Raw genomic sequence first — 18,489 nt, 5'->3', positions numbered from 1 at the left:
CATGGGTGGCCTGCATCCAACAGTCCTTTTGTTGGCTGAAGAACAGTCAGTGCTTGCGTGTAAATGAGTGACCCAAACACAGCTTGCTTTTAAAGCTGATTTTGATCTAGGGGAATGAAATGCTCTGGCTATAAATGCTCTAGAAAAACAAATACAGGAATGATGAAAATGCTAATTGCAAAGGCAGAGATGAGGCTTGTGAGCCTACACCCTCTTCCCACCCTCTCCCCCCTTTTTAAGGTAATATTCTGCATGGCAGTTTTTGTATGAAATGGATGTTTAGCAGCAAAATGCCTGTCCTTAGTTTAGTGTCAGGCTTTGAAATTAATGCCACTTCATGCTCTGCTTTCTGGTTTGATTTGGCTCCTCAAACTATTAAACTCGTCCATCTTGGACTCTGCTTGTTTTCTGTACTTTTAATACATGGCCTTTTTTTTCAGTTGGATTTCACGTAAGTAATATTAACTTACTTATTATATACTTAATTGCTTGCACTTTGTGATGTTCTACTTGACTATCAGTCATCACTTAACTTGGGCTACAGCAGTCTCTTAAATGTATTTCAAGGCTTCCTGCTGAAGCCCTGAGGGATATTTATGTCTTGTGTTGCAAACTTGTTGCCTCATTTATGAGTCTGCAGCACCTACCCAGTAGTCTGCTTTGTGAGAAACAAGATGGAGGTAAAGGGCAAGAAGGAAGAGGAGAGAGGCTTTCCATAACAAAGTGTGTCTTCTTGTCCTAGCCTATCCCAGCCCCATCAGCGTTGGGCTCTCAGAACAGCTCAGATGTCCTGCCAGGAAAGAAAAGTGTCTGTAGTGGCTTTGTATCAGGCCTACAAGAGAACCACAGCCAGAAATGGAAGAAGGACATTATCCCATCACAGCAGAGAGCATGAGAAGGTTGAAAGACTCAAAGTTGGAGATTTCAAGGTAACCTAATGGCTGCAAATAACTCCCAGAAGTATTTATATGGGATGCATCAGGAGTTACAGTGTGCAGGTGTTGTAATAGTAAATTACAGTACCATTAGAGGCAGTGGCACTTCAGCTGTATGTTTCATCTTATGTTGAAGGATTTAATCTGCTGCCTTTCTGATGCAAGAAATGCACAAATTATTACGCTGTTACTGCAGAACAGTTTTACCTTTACAGTTTTCTTCAGGTTCCTTTAAATGTCCTGATGTTTGAACTTCCTAAACTGCATCATGAGACACCACATCTAGCAGCAGAAAGAAACTTTAAGTTTCCATCTCACCTGCAGTATGGAACATGAAGTGGCTCAACAGAAGTCATGTTTCTTATTGCGGGAGTTGGTTTCTGCTCTTAATTTCACAATCAAACAGTCAGAGCTACTGATGTTTTATTTCCTTGTTCAGTCTGTGCAGAACTGTACTCTTCCAGACTGCCTCACTTGCCCTAAGCCATGCTTAACAAGGTCAGATTTCGGCCTGTTCCATTTGTGAAATGATTCATTAGCTGTTATGTCTAACCTGATATTCCAGCTGGTTGAACGGTCAACTTAAAAGCTGAGTAACAAGAATGAAGACGTGGTCATTGCAAGCTCATTTAAGACAGTAGTGATTAGTAAACCTCTTAATATTATGGTGTTGCAATTATTCTTTCAGAAAGTTGTGCATCAAGGAGATGCAGCTTAATCTCACAGGACTTCTTTTCTCATTCCAGTTTACTTGGCTCTAAGCAATCAGTTTACAAGAGTGACCAAGCAGCGAGCAGACACACTGCCACCTGTACACAACAGGAAGACCCTCTGCAGCATGACAGTCTGGATACAGGTAACTCAGCTGGTACCAGAAAACATGCCACAGGACAGAACTGCTGAGCTGAGGGGTAACTGAATTATACTTGGGGTTACCAAGAGAATAAAAGTAAAATGTGTCACTTGTCACCAGATCTGAATAATGTTCACAAAATATCTGTTGTATGTGACATCCACACACCTGGATAAGGCAGTGACAATTGTGGTGGGCCCTACTGACTGCAGTGCTTCAAACAAGATCATCTCCTGAGGCGCCTTCCCAAACTGAAGGGTCCTGATCGCAAATGGTGGATTTCAGCCTAAAGAACCACATCCTCTTCCTGGGAAAACACAACTCAGTCTGAATCTCAATTGATTTTTATTTGGCATCAAAGGTAATGGACGTATATCTAAAAATATAACTTGAAGAGGATATCAATTTCTTTCTTTATCCTCTTTATATGAAGTTGGTTTTAGTCCTATTTTACACAGATACAGCTAATTACAACTTGTAAACTCATGAAAGTTATTTTTTAAGGTGTCAAACACCGAACTGCAGAAAAATAATTGCTGTTCATGTTACATTCATCAAGGTTAGCCGTCAATGAAGTAATTAGAATGTCCTGTCCAGTGGGTGTGAAGAGATATAGGATCTCTTCTCCAGAACCTGCTTTGCAGCCTTTTTAATGAAGTCATCCAGATTTTCATCTGCATCTGTAGAAAATCAAAAGCAAAGAGCATTTCTTTCACAAAGGATTTCAGGATACAAATTCAAGGATCTAAGCATCACTGGTAGGAAATTCGCAACAAGATGCTGATTACAGCCCATTGAATCATTCACAGAGCAAACACCCTGCTGGTTAGTATTGAGATGAACGAGTCAAATATCCACTTGTTACTTAATATTTTCTTCACAGAAGTATTTACTAGTAATAAATTTTCTTCCCCACAGTGGAAAAAACAGTTTATCCCCATGCTGGATTCATCTATAAGTAAAGAGCAGAGACTGTTCCGCTCACCAGTTCTGTTCTTCATCCTAATTAAAGGCAGAGCAGAACCGTGCTTTTGGTTGTATCCAATGTACCTACTTTAGTTGAGAGACTGTAAAAGCCACTGAGTGCAAAACTTATTTTACAGAACTTACGTTTCTGCAGTTGAGCCATGGCGTAATTATTCTTGAAATACGCTTCGCTGCAGAAGATATTTGTAAGAAGCACCTGCAAAGAGAGTATTAATTTACTGGGTTTTTTTTGTCTGTAAACAAAATAATGTAGGGAAAATACATTGGTTTAAGCTTCTGAATGTGTGGTTTGTGTCTTAAATAGATAAGGAGCCCCATAAGAGTGATGTGTGCTGCAAGCTCAGCTGTTAATTCCAACAGCTACTGCATCACAGCACTGGGATGACCCCCCCCCACTGGACAGTGACCAGAAGACATTTGTGCTACTAAGTTCAGAAGGACTTGCACACAACATCTGAAATCTCAAGACCATTAAAATTCGTCAGTTTGGATTTGTCTCAATTAACTGTAGCAAACTTAATTGTTATGTAGCATAATTGTAACTACGGAACCTTACGTGAGCTACTCCATCATCTCCTGCACATCAAGGTCTCTCACTTTACTGTCAAGACATTTAGTGGGAAAAAGTTACAAACATAATTAACAACTGGTAATGGGGAAAGTTTGGGAAGAACAGCCTGATGGTAGAAGGTTTAAGAGAGCATGTGAATTCCTAATTCATTCATAAATGTATGTTAAAGTATTTTAAATACTTGGATAAATATTGCAGCTCGTGTGTTCAGGAAACTGGAGAGGTAAGTGCTGTGGTTACTGTACCCAGGCATGGAAATTGGTGCAGTTTCATTTGAGTGCAGTAGCTACACATTCATAACAAATGCAGAGTGCAGCTGTAGTGCAATGAGAGCTGTTTGTCACTGAGGTTTTACCCAGTGCGAGACACAGGCATGCAGTGCCTCATAGCTTAGCACGCTTTCTAGAACCACATGATGCTTGTGAGGCAAAGAATGCAGCAACTGCACTTCAGAGCTGGGTGGGAAGTTGGCCAGTCAAGTCCAAGTCCCAGGTTATCCAGGTTGACATCTCAAGGAAAAGTGTAAGCATGGAATGTATCTTTCTTATACAACCTAACCACTGATTTCACTGATTTGTTAGGAACATCATTCACAGAGATGTGAGGTGGCTCTGACTGATGCTGAAGTACACTTACATCATGGTCGTGGTTTCTTAGGCCAATGCTGATGGAGCGACTCGCTCTGGAAATAGCTGCTGTCATCGCATACAAATTAATAACTATGTCCGACACTCTCTTCAGAGCCAGCTGCTCATCCACTATTGTCTAGAAGAATAAAAATGCTCAGGTTACAGACTCCAATCCCATTCAAGTCTCCCTAGTGAGACCAGTGTGGTTGAGGAAAAGTTCAAAGATAAAAGTCAAACGATGGTATTTTTGTTACCTTGCCAAACCTGGTGAGCAGCCCTCTCACTGTAGAGCCAAAATAATGAATATTTTCTTCAAGTTTCTTGGCACTGTCCTAAAAAATAAAATACATGAATCAAATACACAAATACATACTTAACATAGTCAGTACATGAAGACAATTTGAACAGTCTCCAAAGGTAAATGAAAACCTTTTCAAAAGCCCCTCCCAGAAACAGGACGTTTAGATGATAACCAACACTGGGATGTGTGTGCCACTGCTCTGCTGCCCAGCACATAAACCAGAATGGATGGGGCAGTTCTGCCTGTGGGAGGGCAGCAGTTCCAGCTGTTAGACAGAAATCAAACTACAATTCTCAGCCACAGCACACAAAATTAATAGTTATAACCATGTTACCATTACACAGGAAAGTAATGAGTTCTATGGCTGAGCACATTATGCAGAGCAATGTATAGAAATTGCTTAGATTTGATATAAACCTGGATTTGTTGTAAGCAAAGACTTGTAACATGCCCCTGAAATAATACAAACACCTGCTTAGATCTGTGCATCTCCCCATTCCTAATCGTACTTCGTTCAGCAAAAAAGGTACAAAGGGAATCAAACATCAAAGCAGTGCCTGGCTCTCACCTGGAGGCTGGGATGCACCAATCCACCACGTGCTTCCATTATCCCGTAATCCACTTTTCTGCCCGTTGTGTCCCGTACTTTGTTTACCAGCTCCTGCAGTGCCAGTCCTACGTTTCCTTTCTTGATTTCTCTAGAAGTAAAGAACAATGGGATGCATTGGCTGGTATGCGAGGGAAGTTTCAGGGTAAGTGCATTGAGATATCTGCAGTGTTTGGAGCCTTTTGGTCCATTTTACTATGAAGTCTGGAGGACCACCCAGCCTTAGGAGCATTCAGCACAGCCCACACTCCATTCCTGCTGTAAATGCAATGAACTGCAGACACCAGCCTATGTATGCACTGCAGATGCTACAGCTGGCTGACCAACAACACTTGGTATAAAATCTGAGGTCACTAGGCCTTATTATAATTGTACACAAGCTGCAAATACAAGGTAAGATACAGTCAGCCAGGAGTCCCAAACATAGAAAATACTGCCAACTAAAAAGAAAAGACAGCTGTACGTTGAACTGCCTGTCAGACAACATATTGGGAAATGCAGCAGTTTTCCAACCATTTCCCCCTTGCATACAGTTAAAATTATCACTGTTTATTTAGTTCATTAAAAACTAATAGCAATAAATAAGAACATACTTAAGTTTGTCAGTTAAGATTTTGCCTGCGTGCTGCATACCCGTCAGAGCAATGTACATCCGCAGGATCTCGTTTGTTCCCTGCAAACAAACACACTGCAGTCACTGCCGAGTACAAAGTATGTTCAGTATCCCCAAGGCCTGGCTGTGCTGATACGGATTTTGTTGTAGTTTCAACACTATTCACTACATAAATGACGTACTCTGCCTTTCCTGGCAATATTCTACGGTGCATTTGTGCTTGTGAGGTACCATTGTTTTGAGACAGCAGCAGAACAAGATTACCATCACATGTAGGTTAATCAATAAAACCCATCAACTCCAAGTTTATTATAGGACAAATACTACCTATATCACCAAAGAAAGCAAGATTAGTTCTTCAGGCTTATTCCAACTATTACAGACTTCAGATATAACCAGATCAAGGCCTATTTAAACGTCCTGCACACCTCAGGTTTACAGAAGCTGCGTGTGGTGGTGAAAACAAACAGCACATTCATTCATACTTGCCTCAAAAATGAGCAGTATCCTGGAGTCTCTGAGATAGCGCTCATAGGGGTATTCCTTCATGTAGCCGAGGCCTCCAAGAATTTGCAGAGCTTCGCTTACACAAGTCCACAAACCTTCAGAACTGAACACCTGCCATTAACAGCATTCAGTCACCATGGTTCACACAGTAAGAGCAGACGACATAGCTCTGTTACTATACTGCAAGTTCAAACAGGATGTAACACTGAATTTGGAGGGATTCTATCTGTGCCATTACTGTAATACTTCGTATCGTTTCCACAGCAGCCCTGCATAAAGTTTTCATGAAATAATGTTCTTGTGCCTCAGGGCGTCAGACTGAGAAGTTACTTGAACAATGAACACCTCCTCTACTTGCAGTCCACGTAAACTGCCTAATAAGGCAACATTTCCATAGGGCTCAGAGCCACAAGCTGAAAGAACAAACACAGCTGGTGTTTCTGAGTACCTGACATTGGCCCATTTCACACACGTTCTGAACTCAGCACACAGCAAAAGAGCAGCACAAGGGCTGAATTTCCAACTTCTCTTCAGGCTGCACTGCCAGCCAACAGCACCCACCTGTGTGCTGCAGGGACGCCTTAAAAGGTCGAACTCCTGAGTGGGCCTGGCTCTCACTGAGTGAAATCTGCAACTGATTCTGTGTCCAAGCCAGAATTAGGAGCTCCCTAATCAGGTCTGCAGCTGGAAATAAAACTTAAGCACTTTCTTTGTGTGTGAAATTGCAAAGGAAGAGAATTCAAGAGGACCCTGACACTCCAAGTGTGCTGTATGCGGCCTGTCTTTTGTGTGGGGATACAAGCCTGAATGTACAGTAATCTGTAATGTATGGGAAACAAATAAAGTCTTCTAATTTTTAAATCAAGCTGATGTTTTTGTATGTACATCCAAAAGTATCACCTGAGCCTCTACGCAGTTTGTAACATAGACTGAAGATCAAGGAAGGCGTCTGTCTTTATTAGCTCAGTGCTGACAGCAAGTCTTTCCTAAGATGAATTACCTTGACCATGGCTGCCTCCACGGAGCAGTCTGGGATGCCCGGCCTGTCCATCATTCCTGCTGTGAGATAAGCCATGCTCTCCATTACATACGCCTTCACGGCCATTAAGCAAAACTTCTCCTGCCAGATAGGAATGGAAGCAGTCACACGCTGATGCAGAACACGTAGCCAAGTGTGCAACAATGCTGAAACTGAGGAGTTTTTCTTCCTATACTTTGACATATTATCCAATAATATCTAATAAAAGCAGTACTGCAAAGCACTCGTGAAAACTCTTCAAGTACTTTTGCTTCTCAAAATTACAAAGATCAACGTACAGAAATCTGCCCTGAATTGACACAAATTCAGCACCTCTTGTGTTTGATCTGTTACACACAGCACCGTCTGTCACAGCACTCAGCAAAACAAAGCACGGAGGTGAAGGGTTTCCATTTTTTTTTAGTTACCTGAATTAATCCGAATTCGCTCAGATTCTTGTTGAATTGTTTCCTGGTGCAGGCGTGCTCCGCTGTCATTTCTTAAAAACAAACAAAAAAGCCACAAAGCAATAATCTCAGCATAGCACAACACTCAGTGCTGTGATGTATCATCCCTACTGTATGGAAACAGTGCTTTTCCATAGACTGAAGACTGTGATTGAGTCTGGAATGCCTGCCAAAGGCTTTTAACCAAGACCCACCCTCCATACCTGCATGCAGAGGAAGCACGTTTTAATGCTAATTAATTACTTTTTTGAGAGATGCCCATTAGCACTTTGGGTACTATTGGTAGAAGCCAATTTTAGTACCTGAAAACTTTGAACCTGATTGTGTTCATAAGAAGAGGCAGAATCTTCAGCGTTCTACAAGTTTTTAAATCAAAATTCGAAGTAAAATTAGTGTAAAATTATACATCAAGGTATATAATGACTGACATTAGTGATGTTCTGATCAAGACTAATGTTACTGATAAATATACCTTACACAGATCATTTTTTTTCCCCCCCATGGCATCTAGTAATCCAGCACACCTCATTCACTCACCTATCAACTTTTTAATCACTCCAGCAGATGCACTGCCCATGCTGAACCTTCCACTGTTCAGGATATTCATGGCAACCTGTGGAAATAAAAAAGGGCTACATTTCTCTACTGAAAAATAGACAAGAAAATGTGCTGGATTTCAGAGGGATGAGCTGGAGGAAACAGCCCAGAAAAAGCCCCCAGACTGAGAGAAATATCTGTCCTGTACAGCACAGGAGAAAGGCACACGTGTTTATACTAGTGCTGCAGCTCGTCTCTGCTGTTACAGAGGAGGAAGGCAAAAATTCTACCTGGAAGCACAAATATTGATTTGATTTTTCTTTTAAATTTTCAGTCTATACCCAACAGTCTCATCTTAGTGAACACTATTACCCTCACAGGGTACCACGCTGCTCGGATGCAATGAAGAGAAGCCATGTCTGCAGCAGCACTGCTGTGCCCTCCCAGCACCTTGTGCTACATAACCTGGGCCTGGGAAACCTCCTGGCCATTCTCTGGGACTCTGGGCACGGTCTGGCCAGACTTTCCTTGAACATTTCCTGTTAGACTCATTTCTGTCCTTCCCTTTCCATAACCACAATTCTGGCTGCAGAAAAGGATGACAGCTCAGTTTGTAAGTTCTGTTCATGGTTCCTCACTCTTCAGAAGAGAACACTGTGTTTCCTATACTAAAAAAAGCAAACAAAGGCAGGACCTGCTCTAGGATATTAATGATACACAGCTCAGAGCTGATGGCACATTCATGCACTGCACTGGTGAAACCAACTGACACTGAGCACATCAGCACAACTGACAATTCCGTTCTTCAGTTTGGGAGTGTTGAACCAATAAAGAAACTGCAGAACAGTTTAACAAATAAGAACAGATCTCCAGACTTGAAAAAGTTGTTACTGCTGGATCCTGCTTACCTTAAATCCTCCTCCTATTTCTCCAATCACGTTCTCTACAGGCACTTTAGTGTTTTCAAAATGCACTTCGCAGGCTGAAACACAGAGTTACTTTGTTAACCACTGCTGAATGAGAATGCAAAAATATTTAAAGTGAAGTTTTCCTAATGTGTTTTATTTGATTGTATTTTATGGAATTGATACCTCAATAAACTCCAAATGATGGATTGTGAAAACATGCAGCCATCAGTAAGCTGAAGAAAAACCTACGAAAACTTACTTCTAGCTTAAAGTTACTTGGCTACTGAATCCTCTCAGTTATTTCACTGCAAGAAAGTGCAGCTTCAGGTGTGCAGAAAAGAACTGTACAATATGGATTTCTTATTTCAGAGTCTGCGTGAGGAAGGACTCAGAAGAAAAGCTTGGTAAAGAAACACGAAACTTACACTGATACATAGAAAAGAGATTGAGTTGCCTTTGAATTTGGATGATGTAAACAAACAGAAGTATTACAACAATTTCTGTTAACAATTCTAAATGATTCTTACTATTGGAGCCTCGAATGCCCAACTTATCCTCAGGTTTCCCGTGTGTGACTCCACCAAAATCTCGCTCTACGATGAACGCAGTAATTTTGTCTTTTATTTGTCCATCCTTCTCCTCAATCTTTGTCCTGGCAAACACTGTGAAAATATCGGCAAGGCCACCGTTCGATATCCAAACCTGTTTTGAGAGGGGAAAGAAATAGATTCGAGTTTATTACCACTGTTCTTAATTATTTGTGACAGATGTCAGCAATGAATGGAGCAAAACCAAATTACTTCTTCCCTCGAATGAGTGCTCTGCTACTGATTTTGCCTCTTGTGAAACTGTTTCCAAGGGCAGTCGATCACAGTATGGTAAGTTTGGAGCAACTATGAAAATAATTTGTAATATGGAATTGAATTAAACAGTGCATTTTCCCAAAAGCTTGTACAGCCTCTTACTGATGGCACCTGAGGGGTACAGGAGCAACACAGACCCCAAGCCCACCCTGCCCAATACAGTTTTACCTTTGATGAAAAATACTAAGTATTAGGGCCCAGATTTATGAGTCCAAGCACTCCAATTTCTAATTCACTGTTGATTTTTCTTTCAAAAACAACTACAAAATCTGGCATGATGAAGAATGTAAAAAGGTTTCAGGTTTCTCTTCACCTGTGGTGTCACGGGAGAGATAATTAACCCACCCTATAAACCCAGTCCAATGCAGTTGCCCAGCTAGAATCTTACTTGGTAAAACAAATGCCAACACTGCAAAAGATGAGTGTTTTCTACAAGCTTTTAACAAAAAACGCATTTCCAGTCTGTGAGTGGATACCTTGGAGCCATTCAGTACAAAGTGCTTCCCATCTTCACTGAGGGTTGCTCTTGATTGGATGGATGCAGCATCACTTCCACTAAAAGCAAAACAAGTTCCTTGTTGGTGTTTAAAGACATAAACATGTTATTAGGAAACAGAACTACTTCCCCCCCATCTTCCCTCCACCACCTTTGCTGGGCTGCACTATCAGCTAATAGACCTCATGCAGAATCTGTTATACTAAAACACAACCAAGTTTATAACATCTAAGTTACTCCTCAAGAGCTTATAACCTAGTTGGATACCCTAATGGAAAAAGGCTCAGCAGAAATGAAAAACAGATGACATGTGACAGGACTCCATCCACAAACATTTGGGCTCAATACAGGAGTAAAACTGCAGGCCAGCTACCACAAAGACATTGAGAATTGCTGTTCTTGTCATTAAACATTTAAGCACCCCCTTCAATCGCCACCTTATTACATAGGGAGATGAGAAGCACATCATTTCCTCCTTGAAACAAATTCAAGCACAGCAATGTCTCACACTGGGCTTTCAGCTGCAGACAAGTTCCTGGAACACCAAGATCTCAGCTGATGCTTTCATAGGATCAGAGTTCTAAAACTCAGCTGTAAAAATGACTGTCCTGTGTGCTAGAACAGAAATACCAGCAGAGGCTGGAGCTGCACTTACAAGGACCAGCAATTTTCAAAAATCATACAAGGCTAAATAAAGTTGTTAGAGGACTTTCCGAACAAAGTCAGCCCTTGTTTCCTTTCTGCAAGTCATTTCAAAGTCCCTTGCATGGATTACTTTGTTAAAAGCTTAAATGATACTAGTGTATATTCTGCTTGCAAACTGAACAGTTTTTAGAGGGTCAAAGCTGGGCTTAAGATTGAGTAAGAAGAATTCTATATCACAACAGCATGAAAATGAGCAAGTGAGTCAGATGGTCGCTGCAAGACGGCCCAGCAGAGGTTTCAGAACAGACAGTCTGAAATGCATTATTCTGGTAGGTGAGATTCACCTTCAAGTGTTCAACTCTGTCCCTCCATCAGCGCCTTCAGCCATCCCACAGCAAACCACCTGCCTGCATGATTTTAATGGAGCCGCCTCATTTGCACTGACAGAACTTGCTGGTTTGATCAAGGATTAAACTCAAATACAACCCTGGTTTCAAAAGGAGGTTGCTGCTACAAAGATACCTTTTATAAACACCCCCAGGTGTTTATATAAGGACCAAAAGTCCTTCCTATTATTTTTATACAGTGACAAAGCAATCAGACAGTAAAGGAAGCATCATTTTGGTGCTCTGGTGCTTTCTGAAGATTTCCTGGTTACAAGAGCAGTACCTTCCAGGTTCAGTGAGACAGAAGGCTGCAATGTGCTCCCCAGACGCCAGCTTAGGCAGGTACTTGGCCTTCTGCTGCTCAGTGCCAGCAATCAGGATTCCCTGCACACAGAATTAAAACTAATCAGCATCAAATGATGTCAGAAGAATGAAGCAAACTGCAACAATCTTAATCTGCAAATTATATGGCATAACAAGGCAGTACTAAGAACAAGTTCAGTAAACAAAGGACTTTATTACTGATCTGGCATTAAAAGATGCCAAAGTAACAGCTGTTCAGAGGCCCCCAAGAAGCAACTCGCTGTTAAGGCTGCCTTCTCAGGGAGGTTCCTGGGTCCTAATACTGGAAGCAAGGATGTAATTGTTGCAGTGAAAGGCACAGACACAGCCCTCCCTTCATAACTCATCATACCTTCATTATGATTTTATTAAGTAACTCAAAAAGGATCGACTCTAGAAGCTCCTAATCAGAGAACAGAACATGATTTACTTAATTTCCAAACTATTTCACTACAAAGCATAATGTTATTTTAATTATTATTGTAGAGAGTCGTATTTATTTTCTATACAGGGGTTCTTATGATTAAGCAGATAAAATATCAGTACCAACAAATGAGGAAGGATTTGTGTCAGCTTCATACCTTCAGCCCAATAGCCTGGTGAGCTGCCAGAGTAACCGCGATCGATCCATCCAAGGAGATGATTTCTCCCAGCCGTGCGTACATGATGTGTGACAGTCCGAGACCACCTGGAACAAACACTGTGCTTTATTCCAAGCAGGTACCTCACAGTTTAACTCCCTCCTACTCAAAAATTCCCTTTTAAATACAGCCATATTTTAATAGTGGTGCTTGCTAGGGAACACCTCAGTACAGACAGCCCACAAACAGCTGCCACGTGCTGCAGGTGTGACATTAGAGCTCATCTAAAGCACAACTAAAGGCCTTTTAAAATAAACACGAGTTGTGCTAAGCGTAGAGCAGAGCAAACACAGCGCAGTGCACCCAATGGTACAACAAACCTTAAAAAGGGAGAAATCAGTAAAAGATTAGGTATAAAAATGTCTCGATTCATGATTTCTGTGCATCCAGGATAAAATTACTGTCTGTGACCTTGCAGAAGGGAAGGAAGCCCAGCAGAGCTCTGCAGCCGAGCAGGCAGCAGAGGGAGCAGCGCTGCACGGGGCACACAGGGCGCTCAGCCAGGAAACAAAGTGGAAGTGACATGGAGCAGATCCACAGTCAGAGCTGCACTAAGAATGAAACGCTGCACTTCCACGTCACAGACGCACACGTCTGAGGGCAGTGTTCAAGGACACGATGTTTTCAGCACTGCAAGTCCCACTCGCCAGCACTTAAGACTACGATGAGTATTACTGAATAAACAGTTTTATCTGAGCAAGAGAATCTTTTGCCCAGGTTTATGGGTTTATAATTCTTTACAAGAGACAGTGACAGAAGTCAGGATGACAAGCGCCTCAATTTCAGCAGACATCTCAATGGTGCAGCTGTTTTCTGCACATGAAATAACAAGTCCCCTCGATGCCATCCATTCCAATCACTGCTCCTTACACCCCCTTCCTTCACAGCTTCTAATGAAGTCAGAATCCCATCCAGCTACAGCTCTTTCTTTTCCCACCCTGATGAGCACTCAGCTCAGAGACCACTGATGTGTGCACCCTGACTGCAGTGATGACAGGACAAAGAGCACTTCTACACCACGAGCATCAGCTCCATCTTCCCATTAAAGTTCTGCATTTGAAACACAAATACACCACGACTACAAACCACTACAAAACACACCATGCACTGAGCAAGGCACCAAATATATTAGACTGAAGAATTTTCAAGTACAACAAGCACTTCTAGCACAAATATAGCTGGTTTAAACAACAAAAATGGGAAATAAGCTCATCATAAGTGTATTAGTCATGGTGTGGTGAAAAAAGTAACCTGCTGATAGCAATCTGATTTTCATCCAGCATATATGAATACAGGACAGCAGGACTATGGTTTTATACAAGTACCATGAATGGGCTGCAAGCTTCTAAAAAACAGAACTGACAGTAATGTATAGCAATGGAAAAAGTAATAATAATTTGTTAAGGATTTTAAGTCAGATACTCATTTCTAATTAACAGTAAATTACATTTTCAATGTCACAATGTTTTTTTTATCATCTGCTTTGAGTTGTTTCCTTTGTTCTCTGCTTCAAACACCTCCTTTCATTGGCTATTAACTTCCTGCCTTCTCAGTATGTTTCTTAATTCCTAATTACCCCCCTCCCCATGTGAGTTAAGGTGCTCTGTCCAAGGCACCATCCTGGAAATAAAACCTTGATGGTGCTTGCAGATCTTTTCCCCATCCTACTCCCGCATTGCCTTGCTGTGCTCTAAATACCCATTGAAAAACACTTTACAGCATTTCTAAGGCATTCCAAAAGCATTAACAACATTAAACAGAGATCACATAATGATACTTTACGTGCAGGTTGTCCAAAATACTCTAATTTGGGGAAAACCTCTAAGGAAGTGAAATCAGTGGAGCTTAGCAACACCACTTATGTTAATACAATAAAACAACAAACAGAACAAAACCCACTATGGAAATAAGGGTATTACCTCAACAGCAACTAACACTGAGGTACATCTCCAGCTCTATCCAGCATTCTTACAAATACTGGAACAAATGTGCTGTTTCACACTATTCTCTTCAAAAATCAGGTGTCCTCCCCACTGAAACTAATTACTGCAGACTGTCAAACCCAGTTCCACCTTCCTTTGAATCCTTCTCTTCCAGTCGCTCTCCTGTTCTACACTAGAAAGCAGACAATGCATCTCTTTCCTTATTTTATATATTTCAAGTTATGAACCAGTTTCAATCCCATTTTCAAAACACATCAGAATATGACTGTAATTTTCTTGCTCTTGCAATAAGAGTTAACCTACTGAGTAAGTAACGTCTGATCCCAGCTTACACTGTAACCCCCTTTAAGACACAAGCTTTGTGTTCAATATTGTTTTACAACAAAGGCCACATTGTGTATCACAAGGCACTGCACTTCTCTAACTCTGTGCAGTCAAACACATTCCTGTCAGTGAATGACAGCTCTGACAGATCCATCAGACACTGCTGTCTGTACCTGGTCTAATTTTAGCAATCATCATCTTGTCCTTCATGTCCCACAGAACATCCAGCTACTCCACTGCAGCCAAACATTGGACTAAAAGGAAAACACTGTGCCAGGGGCAATGTACACCTGGTAAATGCAGTTACCCAACTCGGGTACCTCTAAGCCAGGAGAGTGCACAGCACCGCACTGACACCTTCAGTGCCCACACCTCTGTGTTAACTGGACAGCCACAAGAATGCACAGGAATCACAGACACACGATGTGACAGCCAAGTATCTTAGCACAGGTCACTGGGTTATTCTTTGTGATCACTTACTCACCATATTCCTCTGGAATCATCATGCCAAAGAGACCCAGATCCCTCAGTCCTTTCAAAGTTTCAGGTGGGATTTTTGCATCGAGATCAATCTTCCTGGAGTCCACTACAAATACAGAAGGTTTAATAATTTAAAGCCTTGATTTTCATCACAGAGAAAAAAGTGAGATCACCGCGCTCTGAAATCAGAGCTAAGGTCACTGTGTCCATGAGTCACCAGCACTGTGCCCTCTAACCTAAATACCAGCCTAAGAACTGAAATAGCCTGCATAAAAAATGGCTGCAGGAACAGCACGCCTCCCCTGCTCTAATTACCCGGTGGATTTCTGAAGCAGCTTAGTAATATTGTGCTTGTTGCACCACATACCTACATACATCTCATCCCTACTGTCACAAGACTTATTTATTCTAGGTTTAGCCTGATCTTATGAGCCATCCTGTTTGCCTCTGTCCCCTCATGGCTGGAAATCTCAAACCCTAAGCTGGCTCCTGTAAGACTAATGGTCTCAGCCTCCTGCCCCAACCAGTCTCCTCCCAGCAGAGCAAAACACTCTTTCCAGTCCTACACACTCCTTCCAGAAGTCCAACTTTGTTTCCAGAAGGCTTTGTCCTTCAGGAGAGATGTGATACATTAACTTGAGCAATTGCTTTTCCAAAGGCAATTTCCTGGTTTTCCGGAAGCACCAACTTTACTCATGAAATGAGCTGAAAGCATTAAGAAGAACCTGATCTGCCATGGAGCCAACACTCCACCTGATCACCCCACCTTATTACACACACCATTAAGGCCTAAACACCAGAAGATCCCAGAACACCGATTATGACACTCAGATCATGACAGACCTGAGGAAAGGACTTGGAAGTGGGGAAAAAAATCTCATTTTTGTTTCATTGCCTTGAATGTGTGCTCCAGTGGACTCAGTGACTGGAATAAGTCAGGCATTTCTTACCAAACTATACCATGGCCATCACTTTTTTTCCAAGTCCTTAATCATGGAATCATAGAACAGCATATAATTGGGAAATGGGCTCATTACACAACTCTGGTTCTTACGAGGCATTTAAATTCTTAGGGGATTACCACAGTGGTTCTGCACGGTGACAGGGAAAATACACCAGCATCACAGCAGGCAGCTGAGGAAGGGTGGAGGATACAGCAAAAGGGATGACAGCCACCTTGCCAGAGAGCACTCAGAAAAGTCACTGTAAAAGCAGCAGTGTGTTCCTAAAGGAACTTCCCACCCAGACCTCTACACCACAGACTGCCAGGCTTTAGAACCATGGCTGAACTGAACTGCTTTGGTTACCCGGTGCCAGCCATACGTATCAGGTTTCCAAGCACCTACGGCTGCTCCCCTTATCTGTTTTATATCGCAGCCCACAGACTGGCCTAATCATTAGTCAGAAACAGCCATTAATGCAAACAAAGACAATCAATTCCTACCTCCTGTCCAGACTTTATGAACTGATAGTTTTATTTCTCCCTTAAATATCCACTTTTTTACTCAACAAATGTTATTTCCCAACAAAGCAAAGAACTATAATGCGTAACCTGCATAAATTAATTTATTGTTGCTGTGCAACGTTGCAGCTTTATTGCTAAGATTGCCTGTATCTCATAAATCATCACATATAACATTGCAGCTTCTTCAAGCTCCAGCAATCCAGGCCTCTATCTTTGCCAGCAGATCTCAGACGACACTTTCAGGTACCTCAGAGGTCGCTGTTTGTAAGAACCAATTTTCTACAGCTGTTCTAGAACTGCATCAATCTACTGCATCAATAAGGGAAGGAACACCTGTGCCCCTATGTGGATTGCATACAGCTAATGGGGCTTTTCCAAACAGAATTACTACTCCAACCCTGAAAATCAGATTATACATGAATACGTTTTATTTTCCATTGCTTCTCAAAGAGGCACCATTTATGAATATCTACAGTGAACACTGCTGACAGTAGGTTTAGTACAGTACAAGTAAAGCGTCCATACACAGAAGCAATAAATTAACATGCCTGTATCACCAGCAGCACTGTGCTGCATAAAGTAACTTATATATTAACAATCTTATTTAACTGCTACAGTTAAACCACTCTGTAACCACTAAAGCACTTACACAAGTAAGAAACTAATAACGATACCTTCTTCAGCGAAGAATTTTTCGACAGGTCCCACAAACTGGTTGATCTCCTGCAGTTCTTCATTGCTGATTTCTGGGTAAGGGAAAACTTCTTCCTAAAACAACAGACATCAAAAACAAAAAGCATCACTAACGCAACTGAAAGAAAAGCTGAACGAGTCCTTAAATACCAGGCTCTAAAAGCTGTGAAAATCCAGGACTGTGGAAAGCATTGAGGGATTTTATCTGATGCAACGAATGGGACTTGACTAAGCTTCATAGCAAAGTGTATCAGGGACACTGAGCAGAAACAAGAACCTTCAAGGATTCCAAGGATACAAAAACCTGTTGTTAACCACACAGCGCTCAGGGCCTGCCCCAGCCTGACCTTGAACATCCCCAGGGACAGGGCATTGCTGCCTCTGCTCCATGCCAGTGCCTCAGTAAAGCACTCAGAAGTGAAAAACTTCTTCCTTATATCCAATCCAAATCTGTCCTTTGATTTGAAACCATTCGCTCTCGTCCTGTCACACAGATCCTGCTACAGAGTCAGCTCCCTTTCTTCTTGCAGTGGTTGCTGTGCCATGGAGCAGGCCTCAGCTGTGTTGCAGCTCATCAGGATCACCTGTGCCGGCTGCTGTAACCCATTTGGATCTCCCTGGATCTGGTAAACACTACCATTTTCCAAAAGTGCTCTATTAAAACTCGAGGGGAAAACAGGCACCAACAGGCACTAAACGGGACGGAGTCTGACCACGACTCACCCAACTCCCTGCTCCATGAGCTCTCAGTACTTTGTTGTTAAACTCATCTCAGTGGACTATTAGTTGTTAAACTCACACAGGAGCTGACACAGGAGCTCACACACACACACAGGAGCTCGCACACACACTGGGGCTCACACACACACACACACACACACACACTGGAGCTCACACACACAGGTGTGACCCGCAGCTGCGCCGAACCGCGGCACCGCCGACACGGCCGCAGGGTACGTGGGGCGGACCGAGGGCCGCTCGGCCCAGTACCCCGAGGAGCCCTATGGAGCCCAACGGAGCCGCCCGGCACCGACCCACCCGCCTGTCGGTGCCGACCCCGCCCGTCTCCACGCTCCGGAGGCCGCAGCCCCGCTCTCACCTTGCGCAGCTCCCCGAGGAACAGCTCCTTGGCATAGGCCGCTCGTGGCGTTGCGGTTCTCAGGCGGCGGACGGCGGCGGGTCCGGGCAGCGCAGCGCGCAGGGCGCGCACCAAGAGCCCGTTCATGGCAGCACGGACCGAACCGGGGCGGCTGTGAGTGAACGGGGCGGAACCGGCCT

The 18,489-nt window shown here is 42.7% G+C and overlaps 2 protein-coding genes across 2 annotated transcripts in view; one reads left to right on the top strand and one right to left on the bottom strand.

The window, feature by feature from the left end:
* CFAP92 (cilia and flagella associated protein 92 (putative)) overlaps positions 1-2,468 on the top strand; it is a 17,383-nt gene extending 14,915 nt beyond the window's left edge. Inside the window, 3 exon segments of the mRNA XM_015874711.3 lie at positions 743-876; positions 878-929; positions 1,682-2,468. Coding sequence (XP_015730197.2) covers positions 743-876; positions 878-929; positions 1,682-1,696 — 201 coding nt within the window. The 3' untranslated portion in view covers positions 1,697-2,468.
* On the bottom strand, positions 2,117-18,489 carry ACAD9 (acyl-CoA dehydrogenase family member 9). Its single transcript, XM_015874726.3, has 18 exons — positions 18,311-18,489; positions 17,193-17,286; positions 15,058-15,159; positions 12,247-12,353; positions 11,607-11,707; positions 10,273-10,351; positions 9,461-9,635; positions 8,934-9,007; positions 8,026-8,101; positions 7,450-7,520; positions 7,004-7,123; positions 5,986-6,114; positions 5,477-5,556; positions 4,845-4,974; positions 4,230-4,307; positions 3,983-4,111; positions 2,899-2,971; positions 2,117-2,468 (listed from the first exon to the last, which is right to left on the bottom strand). The coding sequence occupies exons 1-18, from the start codon at positions 18,434-18,436 to the stop codon at positions 2,368-2,370; spliced, it is 1,845 nt and encodes a 614-aa protein (XP_015730212.1). The 5' UTR covers positions 18,437-18,489; the 3' UTR covers positions 2,117-2,367.

This window comes from Coturnix japonica, chromosome 15 (assembly GCF_054131305.1).
Source record: "Coturnix japonica strain WE chromosome 15, WE-NBRP24, whole genome shotgun sequence".
NCBI classification, from domain to species: domain Eukaryota; kingdom Metazoa; phylum Chordata; class Aves; order Galliformes; family Phasianidae; genus Coturnix; species Coturnix japonica.
The sequence above is the reverse complement of the archived record's forward strand: the minus strand, read 5'-3'. Positions and strand labels throughout refer to the sequence as shown.